The sequence below is a fragment of the Ptychodera flava genome, chromosome 1 (assembly GCF_041260155.1).
Source record: "Ptychodera flava strain L36383 chromosome 1, AS_Pfla_20210202, whole genome shotgun sequence".
NCBI classification, from domain to species: Eukaryota; Metazoa; Hemichordata; class Enteropneusta; family Ptychoderidae; genus Ptychodera; species Ptychodera flava.
The window spans coordinates 62,367,062-62,386,303 of NC_091928.1; the positions used below are offsets into that span (position 1 = coordinate 62,367,062).

At 37.2% G+C, this 19,242-nt stretch overlaps 1 protein-coding gene across 2 annotated transcripts; it reads left to right on the forward strand.

Annotated features, from left to right (window-relative positions):
* The first annotated feature begins 1,222 nt into the window (after positions 1–1,222).
* LOC139142550 (NAD-dependent protein deacetylase sirtuin-3-like) lies at positions 1,223–15,599 on the forward strand. 2 transcript variants are annotated; one of them, XM_070712521.1, is made up of 8 exons: positions 1,223–1,434; positions 3,073–3,268; positions 4,361–4,519; positions 7,237–7,469; positions 7,979–8,130; positions 9,301–9,417; positions 10,813–11,025; positions 11,720–15,599. In XM_070712521.1, exons 1-8 carry the CDS (start codon positions 1,383–1,385, stop codon positions 12,251–12,253), a joined length of 1,656 nt encoding a protein of 551 aa, XP_070568622.1. In that variant the 5' UTR covers positions 1,223–1,382; the 3' UTR covers positions 12,254–15,599. The 2 variants fall into 2 exon arrangements, with proteins under 2 accessions (XP_070568622.1, XP_070568630.1); XM_070712529.1 differs by having other exon boundaries at positions 3,076–3,268.
* Positions 15,600–19,242: the final 3,643 nt, after the last annotated feature.

Here is a 19,242-nt window from a genome sequence, read left to right on the forward strand (position 1 = left end):
ATTTGATTTACGGATTTGTGGTGTTCTATAAAGTACCCGGATCAGGCAGAAATCCGACCGGGTCCGCTTGCAAGAACGTCCAGACCCTGGATTCGTGTCGCGTCTCTGAAGGGCGCGCGCGTGTTCCAACAGCATGAACAGGGGAAGAACGCGAATAGCAGGGTCTCTGCCAGACTAATGAAAAGCCTGAATACAGTATGGTTAAATGTCAAAATTTTTACTGAACTGAAGTCCTTTAAATGCATGTTTCTGTGATAAAGGATGAATTCACAACAATTCAGTTTTCTACTAGATCCTGTGAAAAATTTAAGAGATTGATGTGTGCAATGATGCAGTATGGTGCAATCTGTAAGAGGTATTTTCAATTTGTTTTGTTACCTTGGTAGAATACCCTAAAAGGGGGGCGGGGGGAGCACATGAGTAGTTCTCCCTCTCCCATTGAATCACACACACACTACATACATAAATTACTGTCAAGCTTTGGCTTTGAAGAAATTGAGGAAAATCAACAGGTAGACAAAACAGATTTGAAAAACAAAGGTTTCATAATAGAAGAACATTTTAGACACAAAATACATAATATTTAATGATAATAAACAGGGCAATATTTCAAAACACACCAATATTATGAAACTTACGTAGATATTGTGAAAAATCCATGCACAAGGGCTTCTCTAACACAATTTAGACTAAGTGCACATCAACTTAACATAGAAACAGGCAGACATTGTAAAATGGGAGCGGAGAAGCGTTTCTGCCCATGTTGCAAGAGTAACAAAATAGAAGATGAAATACTCTTTCTACTCCAATGCCCATTATATAACAAAGAAAGAATACAAATCCTCCTTTTAAAAGACAAGAAACAAAGTTTAACTGAAACATTTATTGAAATAAATGACAAACAATGACACAATTGTTTCTTTGGCAAAATTTATTTATTGTGGCTGAAAGGGTTACATTATTTCTAAATGAATTTTGAGGTTTTTCTTTCTTTCTTTCTGACTTGTACAACTTGAAGTTTCCATTTTCAAGGTTCAATATCTTTATTGTATGAGCTAATATGTCAGACTGGCATACGGTTCAATAAAGATCTATTTTTCTATGTATCTAGTGAAAACACCTCTAAAAGCCAGTGCGCGTGCGTGCTTATCTTTTGGGCAAGGTAAAATGTTTCTTCAGATAGGGGGTTTGCTTAATTTTGATGACAATGTTAAAGGGTCATTTTCAAGATGGCCGACAATGTGTCACCGGTGGAGTTTGTTTGCGTATCAAAACACAAACTCTTCCTACTCCTGTCCCGTTTGATGTGCCGCGGATATTCTTTTTGAAGTTGTTTGTCAAATAACAAACTTCATGCGAATACAGGGTGTTGAAACCTATAAATGCGGATTCTAAAGTTGTTAATTCAAGGGACGATGGCTACTCTCGGCAAAGGTAAGAATTCCTACTGGTAGCGGTTGCTATAAAAACGGTTACAAGTAATTTGGCGCACAAGGCCAGGTGGTTGGGTAGAGGGACTGTCTGTGAATAAGTTTGCGACGAATAACTGCTTGTGAAGTTGGTATGGTTTTCAGTGGAGAACACTTCTCTAAAGATTAATGAACAGAAAATAATGAGAAAATTCTTTGACTCTGTTTTACTTCATACATATTGCATGATGATTTAGATAGGGCATCGCTACAATAACACGCTGTCCACAGTCATAAAAGTACGACATCTCTGCTTAAACAGACTTGAACGAAAGTATTGACCCTGAAATTATTAACGGAAGATCTCTGTGGCCGCAGTCTTTGTTACGTTTTTATCTGTCTTTTATTTTGATTGACCTTACACGTAAATGTATGACGGTGTCGGACTACATAATCAATCACAAACTGCATTGATTGATTCGTGGTTCCTTTGATGTGGAAGGACGTAGAGTGATACAGAGATGCCGACTGACGGCGACTCTATCATTTCATTGGATTTCTTGTTTTAAAATATATGTTCAAAGGTAGTAGTCAATGATTTGTTTAATACAATTACAGTCGCCACCTACACTTACAGTATTTGCCAAGGTTGAGAACAATAGATGAAGATAATCGTAATGTCCCATAACATAGTTACATGGATCACGGTCCCTCCACAAAATTTGTGGAGGGACCGTGCATGGATATACCTCAGTAACATGACTTAGGGGCCATAGTGAAATTTATGTACACCCTAGTTTAAAAAACATTTCCAGTGTATTCTTAACCACCTATGGAGGAGGCTGATAGTGACGTGAGACTTTGAGCTCCAATAGTAGGTATTTCTTATGATATAATCATTTAATTTTTTTTCACATCTAGTCAGTCCATTCACCACACTTCACACCATTTCCAATTGAAAAAATCCTCAATATATTACTGATTTTCAAATGATTTGATTCACTCATTTCCAAACTCACTGAGTAGGTTCATGTACAGTCGATGACAAGTTGTAGCAACACAGTATATGTAGCTGTGCTTGGTGTGCTATGTCAATAGGCCTAGTCTCAAATGATGTCATTGATCTCTTATTATGAAAAGATAATTATTTTTGAACTTTTGGATTACACTTTTGGAAATTATGCCTGCAAGAATGATGAAAATTCAACTTAGTAGGCAACTGCTAGTATACACATGAATGGTTCTGAGTACAACAAGCAGCAAGAACAGGGTCACATACAACAGTAATAAAATTTGTGTGCATTTCAGGCAACAGTGTCCAATGTCACATGTGCAGCTATATTCAGCAATCAAGCTGTACCTGCAAACAGCACTCTTACAATGAGTATGAATATTACCTGTAGTAGACGAGTATTCCAGTACAATCTTTGTGTGTGTTTTTCCTACAAATGATACACTAGATGTTCATTTCATTTTGACAAATATGATGATTGAAAAAATCATGGTCCCAGTGTGAATCTATCACAACCAAGAGAAACAATCTTGAGTTGTCTGAAATTATAATAACCAGTAGCTGAACTTATTTAATTGATTGTGATATTTATCACAATTGAGTGTGGAATTTCTATGAAAATATATTCAGTCTGATATCATTATTTTTTAGCAGCCCGAGTTCCTGTACCTCCAAGACGTCCCAAGTCCAGTGTGGTGAGACAAAACAAACCAGTGACAAGAGAAGTGAGATCAACTGCTTCAACTCCAACCAACAAGAAAAATACTCCACACAGCAAATCAGACAGTAATATTGCTGCAGCATTTCAAAAATTAAAGTTACATGAGAACAATCAGCGAGGTGTTAGGTAAGCCAAAATGTCATGGAAAATATCATCCTTAATGCAGAAATGTCACAAAAAATGGTATCTGTCTCGAAAGTGAAAGACTTAAACATTTGCTCAAACTTTCCTACATGAATCTTTCAACCATTCTCTTTCAAAATCAAGAATTAAAATTGGGGTCACCATGCAAATTTTTGTACTAGAGAAACGAATTACCGAAGATTTTAATACTGATATTTGAAATTCAAAATGTCCGCCATCCCTGTATTAACTCTATGGAGAAAAATAAAATGTTTGATTTTCGAAAAACAAAACTGAAAAGTTTTCTTACACCAAGAGCTTTAAAATGAGCCCTCACAAGTGCTTTTTTAACACAAAAGAGAATTGTAAAAAGTTGTGAGTCCAAATATCTGTCCCCAAAGTGCATTCTACCTTAATAAACAAATGGAAAATGTCACATAAAAGAACAATTGCTTAGGGAAATTGCCAAAATGCACAAAGTTCATGTAAAGTGTCACATTAATGAACACATTTTATGGTAAGTCACCTCATTGCAGAAATTTCCTGGAAAACATTGCCTAATTCAAAAACTTGATGGAAAACATTACCAGCAAGTCAAAGTTTCAAGAAAAGTTTCTGTGAAGCCTGTTCTGTAATTATTAAATGTGAGGAATTCAAGCTCAAGATGGCCTAAAATTTATGAGTGGAATTTTGATATTTCAAAAAAACAATGATTATTCAAGCTATTTATTGGTATTGAACAGATGCTATATCAATTTGGAACTTGTGGTAGATAGTTTGATCTTCAAGATAGTTTGATCTGCAAGTTTGTCAAAAATTGAGCACACTTTCAACTAAATTCATTCTACTGTCTGTTAATAGTAATCTGTAAGAACTGGAAAAACAGGATTGTGTGATGACTTCCTGTAATCATGTACCAGATAGAGTGTGTAAGAAGTTGTCTCTAGGGCATACAGACAATTAAATACACAGTTATTGTCTCTAAACTTTTTTTATTAATTTTGTATTAATCACAGGCTTTTATTAAAAAGCCAGGACAAAAGTTTGCTGTTCATATCCTTTTTAATCTCAAAAACATTTCTGTCTTTAATTCAGTGTATCTCAATCACGCAAGTTTTCAACCAGCTCAACTAAGAAAACAGAATGCGAAACCATTGAAGACATTGCCAGAGTCATTTTAAACAAAAAAGCCAAAAATATTGTGGTAATGGCTGGAGCTGGTATCAGCACACCAAGTGGGATTCCAGATTTTAGGTAATCTTGAAATAGCGAGATATTTAAGCAATAAAGCACACCTAGCGATGGTATACTATGAGATTTTGACCAGTTCACAACATATATGCAGGAGCGATAGCGAGTGCAAATATGAAGTGAAATGGTCAAAATCGAGTGGTATACCGTTGCTGGGTGTGATTTATTGCTATTATATCATAACAGTATATTGAAATTCTGGCGTGGAATGTCATAAAAGGAATTTTGCTCAAGCTGAGAGTTAGCGCGTATGCCAGCCTTGGTATATTGCCAATATACCACGGCTCTTTTCGCGTCTCAACCAATCAGATTGCTGTATTTGCACCATCAATATACTGGTATCATATAATTTAAAATATTGTCACCAGTATGATATTGAGTCTACTGTCACCAGTGCAATATTGAGTCTACTGTCACCTGTGTATTATGGAGTATATTGTCACCAGTGCAATATTGTGTCTATTGTCACCAGTGTAATATTGAGTACATTATCACCAGTGTAATATTGAGTATCTTGTATAAATTTTAGCATGTTATTACATATGTAATAAAGGGCAGAAAATAGGTGTGATAACAAAATCATTTTTCACGACAACTTAAGACCCTTGATTTTACAGCAGTGATAAGTCAAAAGATGAAGACGTATAAATCATATATTACTCTTGTCTTTGACTCTCTACTTTCTGATATATTTTGTGCCAAATATATCATGGGTGAGATTAATCAAAAATTATGCCCATTTCAGTGTCCAAGGATGAAATGAGCATTGCACAGCACAATAACATTTGCATTGCACAGTGCTAGAAAAAGAAATGTGCTCTATAAAATTATCGACTATCCTATCAGTAACATTGTATAACATTTCTCTTGAATACCGTATGTTTGGAGGTCAGCATTCTTAAGTCATACTTTCACTCCTGACTTATCTGCTTTGTATGGCAAAGCTTATTTGTTTCTTGAATGCTTCATTAAGGATAAGGATATTTATTTCCCAATAGAACAGAAAAGAAGAAAATGGAAAAAAAAAATACAGACACATTAAGGATGAGTAAATTGGGTAGGGATTAGAAAATAGTATCATACTAATCGAGTCCTGCCCCCTACCATTCACAATCACTGAATCTATCATTTTGCCATAGGGCGCCATATTGAACATTGTGGCCTCTCCTCGATATTTGAAATAAATTGTATGTCAATGTAAGTACATAAATTATAAAACTTTGTGGTAGAAAATATACATGAGAGAGAAGAAACCTGTCAGATAAACAAGAGATGACGTTTCAGGTCTCTTTTAACTTTTGACTTAGATCTCAAAGATCTTATACTTTCTGGGATTTGGTTCCAGAGTGTAACACCAGAGTATTTCATTGAACACTGTCCTATATTAGTGGTATATTTAGGGATGAGAAGATTTCCCTTGTCTTTCGACCGAGTAGGATACAGATATTGAATGCTTCAAAAGTAACAAGGAATTTCTGAAGGAAAATTTCCACTTATGTTATCATAAACAAAAAGTACAGTTTGATAAGTATATTGCTTATAAACATCAAGAATTTCCAACTCTTGAAACAATGGTGGTGTGTGCTCAAATCTGTTGGAGTTTGTAAGAGTACGTACTATTCGTTTTTTGGTAAGATGTATAGGCTTAAGGTAAGTGGTGTAAGTATTCCCCCAAACTTCTAACGAATAAGAGATGTGCGGTAAAATGAAACAATTATAGAGTAGAAACAATATTGGTTGAGGGACAATATGCTTAATTTTATATAATATACCTGCCTTCCAACTTATTGTTTTGTTTACTTTATTTATGTGTTCTTTCCAGGTAAATTTATTGTCTAGGTCAACCCCAATATATTGAGTGCTTTAAACTTCATGAATCTATTCTCCTGAGGGCACCAAATAGTATTATCCATCAGAAATATGTTTAAAGCAAGCGCTTATATGAAGTGAACTGGTCAAAACCAAGTGGTGTACCATCGCTGGGTAAAGGGGGGAGTGTAGAGAGCGCCCTCAAGTGATGAATCTTTCAGTCTAATCATAACTGTATGTAGATATTTTGGCATGGGATGTCAAAAAAGGATTTTTGCTCCTGACAAGAGCTGGTATATGTGCCAACCGTGCCTTATCAGGAATATAGCATGGTTATTTTCATGTCTCGACCAATTAGTTTGCTGTAATTGCCCCATCAATATACTTGTATGATATAATTGCTTATATCTGCCCCTTGGACCATATAAGGGCACTGAATACGGGTACTAATATCCATCAACTGAAATACATTTATCTCTGACCATCAGACCATTGATAGAGATCCATTCCTTGCATGTGATGACTTAAAGGTTTTATCACGCTGACAGTGGTTTGTGCTGTGATGGTTATCTATGGTTATCTTACAGGACTTTGTGATTAGTTTTATCACGCTGACAGTGGTTTGTGCTGTGATGGTTATCTATGGTTATCTTACAGGACTTTGTGATTAGTTTTATCACACTGACAGTGGTTTGTGCTGTGATGGTTATCTATGGTTATCTCACAGGACTTTGTGATTAGTTTTATCACACTGACAGTGGTTTGTGCTGTGATGGTTATCTATGGTTATCTCACAGGACTTTGTGATTAGTTTTATCACACTGACAGTGGTTTATGCTGTGATGGTTATCTTACAGGTCCCCAGGTACAGGACTTTTATGATAATTTATGCTATGATGGTTATCTTACAGGTCCCCAGGTACCGGACTTTATGATAATTTACAGAAATACAGGATTCCATATCCAGAGGCCATATTTGATATTGATTATTTACAACGAGATGCAAGACCGTTTTTCACAATAGCCAAGGAGTTATTTCCGGGGAATTATCGCCCAAATTATGTCCATTTTTTTGTGAGACTGTTACACGAGAAAGGACTGTTGCTAAGAATGTACACACAGAATATTGATGGCTTAGAAAGATGTAAGTACAATATTCAATGTTGGTTTCATCTGTCAAATGTTTTCATTAAATTATTTGTATTCAAAAATGGTAAGTCTTGTTTACAAACATCTCGGACAATCCTTTCAATGTTTCCTTTGGATAAAAACAATCCCTGTGTTAATTCATCATGGAGAAAAGTACGATTTTTTATTTTCGAAAACTAAAACGGTGAAAGTTTTTCTTATTCAAATGGCTTCAAAATGAGCCCCCCAAGTGGTAGATCAGAAAAGAATTGTAAAAGTTTTAGAGTCCAACTGTCTGTCCCAGACGCGCATTCTTCCATAAGCTAAATAAATTAATCTTGACAGAAAAGCATTTCACCTTTTAATCAAGCCATTGTCATCAATTCACCAGCCCTATCTGAAGTGTAGATCTTAATTTGAGTTATAATTTCAGAATTCTAAAATAGTTCTTTCTGCAGAAGCTAGATGCACACCATACAGCTTGTTCATTGTTTTCACCAACAATGTTATTTTGTATTGTTCCAGTGGCAGGTATTCCTGCAAGTAAGTTAGTGGAAGCCCACGGCACATTTGCTACCTCATCTTGTATACGATGCAATCTCAAACACAACACAGAAGATATTAAAGATAAGATATTTACTGGCAAGATACCAAGGTGTAAATCAGCAACCTGTACGGTGAGTAGTTGATTTCTAGATCGGAATTAGAGTTGAGAATTCAGAGCACAATCATGATTCTTGCAAAGTGGTGTACTGGCAATGACATCCTATGGGAATTTGTACTCTATACGGACTAATTAGTCAGTTTGGTGAGCAGAATATGTACTGCCGGTATATAGTAGACCACTTACTTAAGTCTGGGAGTGTGTACTACTGGACCACTTAGTTCAGTGTGCAGGCCATTTGTATTTCATATCGTCTGCTTTGTATGTATGATAAGAGAAAATTAGAAACTAAATGATTTTTCTACACAGAAGTAGACTCAGGTACTGTTCAGAGCTTGTTAAGTCATGAAGAATAAGCCTTCAACATTAATAAGTGAATTTAATACATGATTTAGCAGTTGTAGAGTTTGTTACGGTAGTTACGATGTTTGTTGTGGTTATTATGATGTTTGATTGTCCAAATTTGGAATGATATATTTGCTGCATCTTTAACCCTTTTCCTGCCAAACAGTATCACTTCCACATCAGCCAAGTCAGTAAAAAGCGGTATTGAGCCAAAACATGACGTATTTTCACCCACTTTGCTTGGTCTGTTATAGTATCTTTAACCCAAAAAAATCAAGTTTACAGTATTTATGTTTTCAACAGCTTTCAAATGTACAGTATTATGTTAAAATACACCATATGCAATATGTTGTGTTTCATTACTTTCAACCATCTTGACCTGGTGGTGAAATATGGACTTGGCAAGAAAAGGGTTAATATTCAAAAACAGAAATTCAAATAATTTTTTTTCACCAAATCTTGAGAAACAACAAGTTCAAGATTAATTATAATAGTTTTTATTAGTGCCATTATTTTGATAAAAATACAAAATGTCTCATGCTTTTGGCTTAAAAAACAAAACACAAAATTTGTTTCAAATTTCTGTCAGTATAAGCCAACTTTTGATAATAACATTGTGCAGTATACCATTTTGTAATTAACAGGTATGTTCTAGATTGTAAAATTTCTGTTTCATTTGAAAGATATGGTGGAACAATAAAACATTTTGATATAACAGATCCATGAGGTCTGTAGGGTGATCTGTGTGAATAGAAAATGCATGTAAATGGGAGTAGTTATCAAAGGGCCTTGTACAATTTGCTATTAAATCTCAAAACATTGTTCACTAACATTTCAGGGAATTGTCAAACCAGATATTGTTTTTTTTGGAGAAGATTTACCACGGAGATTCTACTATTATTTAAAAGACTTTCCTCAGTGTGATCTTCTCATTGTGATGGGAACTTCATTAGAGGTAAGTGTTGATGCTTTGTTTCATACTAATGATGAGTCAGTTTTCAATGATGAGTCAGTGTACATTGAGTCAGTGTTGAGTCAGTGTTCAGTGATGAATCAGTGTTCGTTGAGTCAGTGTTCAATGAGTCAGTGTTCAATGATGAGTCGGTCTTCATTGAGTCAGTGTTCATTGATGAGTCAGTGTTCATTGATGAGTCAGTGTTCAATGATGAGTCAGTGTTCAATGATGAGTCAGTGTTCAATGATGAGTCAGTGTTCAATGAGTCAGTGTTCAATGATGAGTCAGTGTTCAATGAGTCAGTGTTCATTGATGAGTCAGTGTTCATTGATGAGTCAGTGTTCAATGAGTCAGTGTTCACTGAGTTGGTGTTCATTGAGTCAGTGTTCTCTGAGTTGGTGTTCATTGAGTCAGTTTTCAATGAGTCAGTGTTCAGTGAGTGTGTTCAATAATGAGTCTGTTCATTGATGAGTCAGTGTTCATTGAGTCAGTGTTCAATGAGTCTGTTCATTGAGTCAGTGTTCATTGAGTCAGTGTTCATTGAGTCAGTGTTCATTGGGTCAGTGTTCAATGAGTCAGTGTTCAATGAGTCAGTGTTCATTGAGTCAGTGTTCATTGATGAGTCAGTTTTCATTGATTAGTCAGTGTTCAATGTTCAATCAATGTGAAATGTTTATTAGTACAAACAAAAATAAAAAATGAGACAGAAACATTAAGCAATCTGAAACAAGAAAAAAACAGCTCTATTTCAAGCATAATTGTGAAAATGCACATTTCATAAAATAAATTTATCTTCAATCCATTCATTTTTACCAACAGTATTGTGCAACAAAATCAGTTGTTCGCATGATAACCATCCATGGCACAATTCACCATGGTAACCATCCATGGCATACTTCACCATGGTAACCATTGATGGCATACTTCACATAGTCTGATCAATGAAATTTGCTTTCAGTTCACTGGTATCTGTGAAATTCATTTCAACATGTTTTTGTTAAGATAACGTTAAAAAAGGAATCTGGGCACTTTGAATACAATGTCACCATAAAGCAAGTATTTGTCTTCTAGTGACTGAAGTTGATGTCAGTATTTAGCTTTGAAACAGAAAGGTAGAGAGAGTTGATTTGACTGGTGATCTTAATATCAGACAATGATGAATAAATATTATTATGATTGTGTGCAGTATCTGGGTTTGAACTGATCCTCTTGAATTTATTTGATTAACCAAGATGGCAGTTCATTGTAAATAAGACAAAGACTAGGTCAAGTGAATCAAATCAAATGCATTCCATATTCTTTGCTGTTGCTCTTTGTGATATTTTTACAGAAACAAGTCAAGTATTTGATGGAATATTCAATATCTTCTCTATTTTCCATTTCTTTCATGTACAGGTTTACCCATTTGCAGGAATTGTTGATTCAACCAGGACGTATATACCAAGACTTCTTATAAACAGACAATTGGTTGGTCCATTTGTCAGAAAGGCCAGATTTAATGATGTTAGTGAGATTGGAGATATTGTGGAAAGTGTTAAGAAACTTGCCAGAGTTTTGGGATGGAAAAAAACCATGGAGGATCTTATTGAAGAAAGTGAGGGCAAAACGGTAAGTTGATTTTATACACTTTGGAAACAAATCAAATGAGTTCATTACATTACCAACCTTGAATTTGATGAATCACAATTCACATGGGTGCATACTTGTTTCTCATTCATAGGATTTTTGAAATGAGCTGAAGGTTTGAAATTATGAAGTCCCTTTTTCAATGCCATGACAACTGAGGAACCTGAAGGGCGCCCTCGGTGGTCATATCAGAGCCCATAATTACAAACACATGCGCTGTCAGTGCACACTCATGATAGGGGTTTTCACGTTGCTGAGCTGGGAGCTCTTGACAATTTGTACATCTGTCATGGCCTCTCCAACCGATTCTTCTGTCAAAATTCTGACTGATTCCAACTGTTCAACATCATAGACAAATTGGTTTACTTGAGAACGTTGATTATGACTTTCAATGGTTTTTGGTAAGAAAGGTGTATTGCTGATAGTTATGTCAAATGTATTTCAACATACGACATAGAGTGAAAAGGAAATATACCGGTAGTTGTTTTCTAAAGCAAGAATGATAAAGTGGGTTAAATGTCATAGAAAGTAACAGCTTTTACAGCAGATATTGCCTCCAAATACTGTTAATTGCTATTCCTTGCAGCTATTTTCATCAATACTCACTCACCTAGGCAGAGGATGGCTGTGCATTTTCAGTTTCTAAGACATCAATCTGTTTATTTTGTTTTCTCAGAATGGAGAGAGTCAGGCAGAATCAAAGACTGGAGATGATGTCAACAATGGTGAAAATGAGCATGACACCAAATCAAGTGAAAACTGTTGCCATGACAATCAACAAGCAAGGGGAGAAATTCAATCAGAGATTAAGGACAATGACAATCCAGGGAAATCTGAGAATTGTAAACAAGCAACAAAATCAAATGATAAAACAACACAATCAAAATCTACACTTGATAATAATCGTCATGGAAAGAAACCATTACCAAGATCAGCACCATCAGCGACATCAAATAGATCATACAGCACAGCAGCTAACAAGAACCCTACTGCTTTCAGAAATGAAAGCATAGCTGACCTTAAACTAGGAAAATCTGTCTACTCATCAAGTAAACCAGCTGTTAGCAGAGACAACCTGCGGTTACCAAGGATACCAAATTACCAATCTAGAAATTATAACAGAAGAGTGGTCAGCAGACAAAGACAGATATCATCTAGCAGTGAAGATAGTAGTGATGAAACGTCAGACTCGACCAGTGATTCAGATTGAAATGAACTTTTAGTGAAGGATTCACTTGTATTGAGGAATCTGAAAGCAACTGAAATCTAATGGAAGGGTTCTTCTTTTATTGAGGAATCTGAAGTGAATTGAAATCTTATTTGGGATCATGTGTTATACAGGAATCTGAAATGAATTGAAATCTTATTGAAGGATTTACTTGTCATTGAGAATCTAAAATCAATTCTCTATTCCTAGTGATTGTTTTATTTCAGTGACGGCAAAAGAATAGTTGTTTAGGACTCATCTCTTAAAGATTTTATAATCAGAACAAGTTAACTACAAATGTATTCTGTCTGCCAGAACATTAACACTATGTCACTGCTGATAAAGTTTACATCATGATATTGTCAGTAAGTTTTTATCGTTACAAAGACCTGTTCAGATCAATGAACACAATGTTCCTCATAAAATGAAATGTAAGATAAGATGACAGAGGCACTGCCTTCAAACCCAATCAGGATGAAATTTTAATAAATGAGTGTTAGAGTGAGAAATGGAATTTGTAAAAAAATTATCTTGAACTGTTTTGTTATCTGATATGTAATTTATTATTAGGTATATGTAAATAGTTTCCATCCAATTTTCTTGACAAAGTATCTACCTTGTAAATAAATTGTTCGTAGATTTATTTTTAAATTATTCGTACAAATTATCAGTTAGCTAGGGATACCAGCATAGCTAGAGATGCCAGCATAGCTAGGGATACCAGCATATCCAGAGATGCCAGCAATACTAGAGATACCAGCATAGCTAGAGATGCCAGCATAGCTAGAGATACCAGCATATCCAGAGATGCCAGCAATACGAGAGATACCAGCATAGCTAGGGATACCAGCATAGCTAGAGATACCAGCATATCCAGAGATGCCAGCAATACTAGAGATACCAGCATAGCTAGGGATACCAGCATAGCTAGAGATGCCAGCATAGCTAGAGGTGCCAGAATTTATATTATTTTGAAATGGAAACACACACTTTTATGATGCAAACTTGTGGTGTACATTTTGACAGAAAAAGTGTTTTTGGTGAAAGTGTTTGTGTTGAAGTGAAAGTGATAACACTTTATCACATTGAGTTCAAGTTACAGAGCATAGTCCCTGTATCCACCAGTCTGGAAACGCCCATTGTAAAAGGTGTTAATCACCTAGACCGCACAGCCAAAGTGCAACACGGTCACGTGATACCAGTGCGTCGCTTGGTTTTGACCTCTGTGTCAAGGCAGACGTTTGTCCTGTCGAATCTTCACTGTTTTTGGCACTATAAAGTGTTCTCTGCATCTATCTTCGAAACCAAGACAGAAATAACCATATCCTGAAACCGGTGTGTTTTTCGTGATCCTTCTCCCATCATAAATGATGATAGTGTGCGATAAATTCTGGGGTTGATCGCTTCGAGTGTGTTGACAAAGGCACAAGCAACGGCTGGAATCACACCGGAAAATTTGTCGTCCCTTTTGCAATGCTAGAAGTCAGTGCCTCCAAATATGATCTAAATATGTTTTCTGTGTAATATTCTGTGAAATCATGTCTGTTAATATTCTGTGAAATCATGTCTGTTAACTGAGCAGAATGGGAACGACAAGTGTAGAAATGCACGTAGATTTTATTCGCATATTTGGAACTCTTGATATGTACACTCGCGCTCAAGCACAGTAAATGCCTGTTACAAAATGCTATATGTCAACACAATAACAAGTTTCGTTATGAACTACTCAGCTGTCGATGTTAATATTCGGCTGATTTTGTGTGTCATCTTGATTTCGGGCAATAGTCCATGACACTTGCAAACAGTGCGTCGCCATTTTGTTTTTCGATCGTGATCATAATGCAACCATAATGTGTGGTCCCTTTCAAGCTTTATCTAGAGGGGCAACGTTACCCATTTAATGAAAAAATAAATTGTTTAGTGTTTCTAAAGGGAACAAGTTGTAATGTTTTGTGATATTCTGAAAATAACAACCCACAAACGTCATGTTTTTGAACGATCACATTGCGCCTGTCATAGGATCGCGGGGTAGCGACATTGATATAACGGCCAGTTGAACATTTTCGGTGTCCTTTGTTTAAGGTGTGAATCGTGTGTTTGTTCATATCACAGAGTGTCACAAAGAAACCACCACGTTTCCAGACCGGTGGATAGAGGGACTGTGTACAGAGGCATGTCAGCCATGTTGTCCCTCAGAATATGACTATGGTAGCATTGTACGCAATTGGTTGTGCAAAGTTGATTTTGTGTGGCCACCCAAGTGAAAATCTGTAATTGGCTACCCAAGATAGAGCTGACTGCATTCCAGTAATTTGATAAATTATTGCTCGATATGAATTGACAGAGTTGATGAAAAAATGTCATTATTTTCAGTGAGTAACTTGTCACAGTCCTAACAATGCTCCACTTAGAATGTTTGCCAAAACAAGAAACTTCCTGTGTCTTTTTTATTTAGTTTGTTCACATGCTGTGTCCTCCATGAATTTCAGAGAGACAGGCACTGCCAATTGCAGCAGTATTGATACTGACATTATCTGATCCAAAATAACAGCTTCTATGAAGATTTCTTGACATTTTGCAAACTGACAAAGTCATCGTTAAAGTGTTTTAATCAGCAATACCAGAGTTTGATTGACAGGTGACTTGCCAGAATTTGATTGACATGTGACTGGTAATCACTTTTGAAGTGCAAGTTGTTATTTTCTGTAAAGACTGTTTGAGGTTTTTGAAGTCATCAGATTTGATTTGAGTATTTCTATAATTTTTATGTTGGATACCCACTTGATGATTAATATTAAGAAACAAGAAAAATATGAAATTTAGACAAACTGAGAATGCATGTGATGAAATTACTGCTGATCAGCCATGCCATGTCATTAGTAGGGTCATAGAAAGTACATAGCTATGATATACCTTGGACATAGAGGGTACTTGGTGCCCATTCACATAGAGGGTTGTGCTCAGTCACATTTCTAACATTGTCAGAGAGGATTGTTTTAAAATCTTGTTAAAAGGTAAAAATTGAAGACAATGTGTTTAATATGAACAACAGATTAGTAAACATCTCAGACAAGTGTTACAAATGACCAAGAACACCATTAACCTGGTGTCCTCATATCAACTTTTTTCCAATAATTGCCTTGTACTTTGATATTTTTCAGTAACTGTTTTTGAGATACAGACAATCACAAACACTTAAAAATTAACATCACATCTTTTAAAGATAATAAACATTACTTGTGCTAATATGTAGGTATCCATGGCAACACTTTCATTTGAATTTTTCCAATATTGATTGTAATCTTTGTGACAATTAATGTTGAAAATGACAATAAATTTCGAAAATATATATCTTCTCAACCTTGTTATCAGTCTTGTCAACAAGTAACATTTGTATTCTTGTCTCTCAGCGGTTTCAAACCTTGCCATTTTGACTTGTCTTTGATTTCCTAGCATGACTTGTTTTGCTCTATTAGCGAGTGTTTTTCTTGTAATGGATGGTAAAACTGTAGGTTGATATGTCAACAAGTTTGTGCCAAATTGTCTGATAAGATAAAATACCAGTACCCTTTTGTATTTTGTATCCACTGATCACAGAATGTTAATATATCATGAGCTTCATTAATCGCTAGGTGGGATTATGGGATAGAGTGTGTACCTGTAGACTCCTTGGAAAGGTAGTTGTTGGTGGGATTATGGGATAGAGTGTGCACCTGTAGACTCCTTGGAAAGGTAGTTGTTGGTGGGATTATGGGATAGAGTGTGTACCTGTAGACTCCTTGGAAAGGTAGTTGTTTGTGGGATTATGGGATAGATTGTGTACCTGTAGACTCCTTGGAAAGGTAGTTGTTGGTGGGATTATGGGATAGAGTGTGTACCTGTAGACTCCTTGGAAAGGTAGTTGTTGGTGGGATTATGGGATAGAGTGTGTAACTATCGACTCCTTGGAAAGGCAGTTGTTGGTGGGATTATGGGATAGATTGTGTACCTGTAGACTCCTTGGAAAGGCAGTTGTTGGTGGGATTATGGGATAGAGTGTGTACCTGTAGACTCCTTGAAAGGCAGTTGTTGGTGGGATTATGGGATAGAGTGTGTACCTGTAGACTCCTTGGAAAGGCAGTTGTTGGTGGGATTATGGGATAGAGTGTGTACCTGTAGACTCCTTGGAAAGGCAGTTGTTGGTGGGATTATGGGATAGAGTGTGTACCTATCGACTCCTTGGAAAGGTAGTTGTTGGTGGGATTATGGGATAGAGTGTGTACTGTAGACTCCTTGGAAAGGTAGTTGTTGGTGGGATTATGGGATAGAGTGTGTACCTGTAGACTCCTTGGAAAGGCAGTTGTTGGTGGGATTATGGGATAGAGTGTGTACCTGTAGACTCCTTGGAAAGGCAGTTGTTGGTGGGATTATGGGATAGAGTGTGTACCTGTAGACTCCTTGGAAAGGTAGTTGTTGGTGGGATTATGGGATAGATTGTGTACCTGTAGACTCCTTGGAAAGGCAGTTGTTGGTGGGATTATGGGATAGAGTGTGTACCTGTAGACTCCTTGGAAAGGCAGTTGTTGGTGGGATTATGGGATAGATTGTGTACCTGTAGACTCCTTGGAAAGGTAGTTGTTGGTGTGATTATGGGATAGAGTGTGTGCCTGTCGACTCCTTGGAAAGGTAGTTGTTGGTGGGATTATGGGATAGAGTGTGTACCTGTAGACTCCTTGGAAAGGTAGTTGTTGGTGGGATTATGGGATAGAGTGTGTACCTGTAGACTCTTTGGAAAGGTAGTTGTTGGTGGGATTATGGGATAGAGTGTGTACCTATCGACCCTGGAAAGGTAGTTGTTTGTGGGATTATGGGATAGATTGTGTACCTGTAGACTCCTTGGAAAGGTAGTTGTTGGTGGGATTATGGGATAGAGTGTGTACCTGTAGACTCCTTGGAAAGGTAGTTGTTGGTGGGATTATGGGATAGAGTGTGTAACTATCGACTCCTTGGAAAGGCAGTTGTTGGTGGGATTATGGGATAGAGTGTGTACCTGTAGACTCCTTGGAAAGGCAGTTGTTGGTGGATTATGGGATAGAGTGTGTACCTGTAGACTCCTTGGAAAGGTAGTTGTTGGTGGGATTATGGGATAGAGTGTGTACCTGTAGACTCCTTGGAAAGGCAGTTGTTGGTGGGATTATGGGATAGAGTGTGTACCTGTAGACTCCTTGGAAAGGCAGTTGTTGGTGGGATTATGGGATAGAGTGTGTACCTTTAGACTCCTTGGAAAGGTAGTTGTTGGTGGGATTATGGGATAGATTGTGTACCTGTAGACTCCTTGGAAAGGCAGTTGTTGGTGGGATTATGGGATAGAGTGTGTACCTGTAGACTCCTTGGAAAGGTAGTTGTTGGTGGGATTATGGGATAGATTGTGTACCTGTAGACTCCTTGGAAAGGTAGTTGTTGGTGGGATTATGGGATAGAGTGTGTAACTATCGACTCCTTGGAAAGGCAGTTGTTGGTGGGATTATGGGATAGAGTGTGTACCTGTAGACTCCTTGGAAAGGCAGTTGTTGGTGGGATTATGGGATAGAGTGAGTACCTGTAGACTCCTTGGAAAGGCAGTTGTTGGTGGGATTATGGGATAGAGTGTGTACCTATCGACTCCTTGGAAAGGTAGTTGTTGGTGGGATTATGGGATAGAGTGTGTACCTTTAGACTCCTTGGAAAGGTAGTTGTTGGTGGGATTATGGGATAGATTGTGTACCTGTAGACTCCTTGGAAAGGCAGTTGTTGGTGGGATTATGGGATAGAGTGTGTACCTGTAGACTCCTTGGAAAGGCAGTTATTGGTGGGATTATGGGATAGAGTGTGTACCTGTAGACTCCTTGGAAAGGCAGTTGTTGGTGGGATTATGGGATAGATTGTGTACCTGTAGACTCCTTGGAAAGGTAGTTGTTGGTGGGATTATGGGATAGAGTGTGTACCTGTAGACTCCTTGGAAAGGCAGTTGTTGGTGGGATTATGGGATAGAGTGTGTACCTGTAGACTCCTTGGAAAGGTAGTTGTTGGTGGGATTATGGGATAGATTGTGTACCTGTAGACTCCTTGGAAAGGTAGTTGTTGGTGTGATTATGGGATAGAGTGTGTGCCTGTCGACTCCTTGGAAAGGTAGTTGTTGGTGGGATTATGGGATAGAGTGTGTGCCTGTAGACTCCTTGGAAAGGTAGTTGTTGGTGGGATTATGGGATAGAGTGTGTACCTGTAGACTCCTTGGAAAGGTAGTTGTTGGTGGGATTATGGGATAGAGTGTGTACCTGTAGACTCCTTGGAAAGGTAGTTGTTGGTGGGATTATGGGATAGAGTGTATACCTGTAGACTCTTTGGAAAGGTAGTTGTTGGTGGGATTATGGGATAGAGCGTGTACCTGTAGACTCTTTGGAAAGGTAGTCGTTAGAGGCAGGATTATGGGATAAAGTGTGTACCTAGAGATTCCTTGGAAAGGCAGTTGTTGGGGGGATTATGTAAGTGTTGCAGCCAGGACGCGCCCTTGTGACAATGTCCCTAAAACGGAACCCATTGTCTCGATTTTCAAGTACTACGGGCCACCACAGATGCACTCATGAGTGAACTGTGTTAAATGTAGTCTGCCAAGTGACATCTGTTACTGATGAAGACCTTTGTTTGTCACGATTGTTTTGTGATTGTTTTGTGGCTTATATGTACGTACTATCAAAGCCGTGATTAAAAGTAACTACAATGCTGCACTTCATTATAATATAATACTTGCTTGTAGTCAGACTGAGCTCTGATTGGAGGCAGATACGGTATACTGCTACAATTGCCTGATATTCATGCATAGTGATGCAGTCCCAGTAGCTGGAATTTTGTTTTGTGAAACCAATTTATAATAAAATAATACAAAATTTGATTGACAACTGACTCATGTTGTCCCCAAAATGTGCAAAAAGTCCCCAAAAATAAACGGTAGTGGAACACAGTGTCCCCTAGTTTAA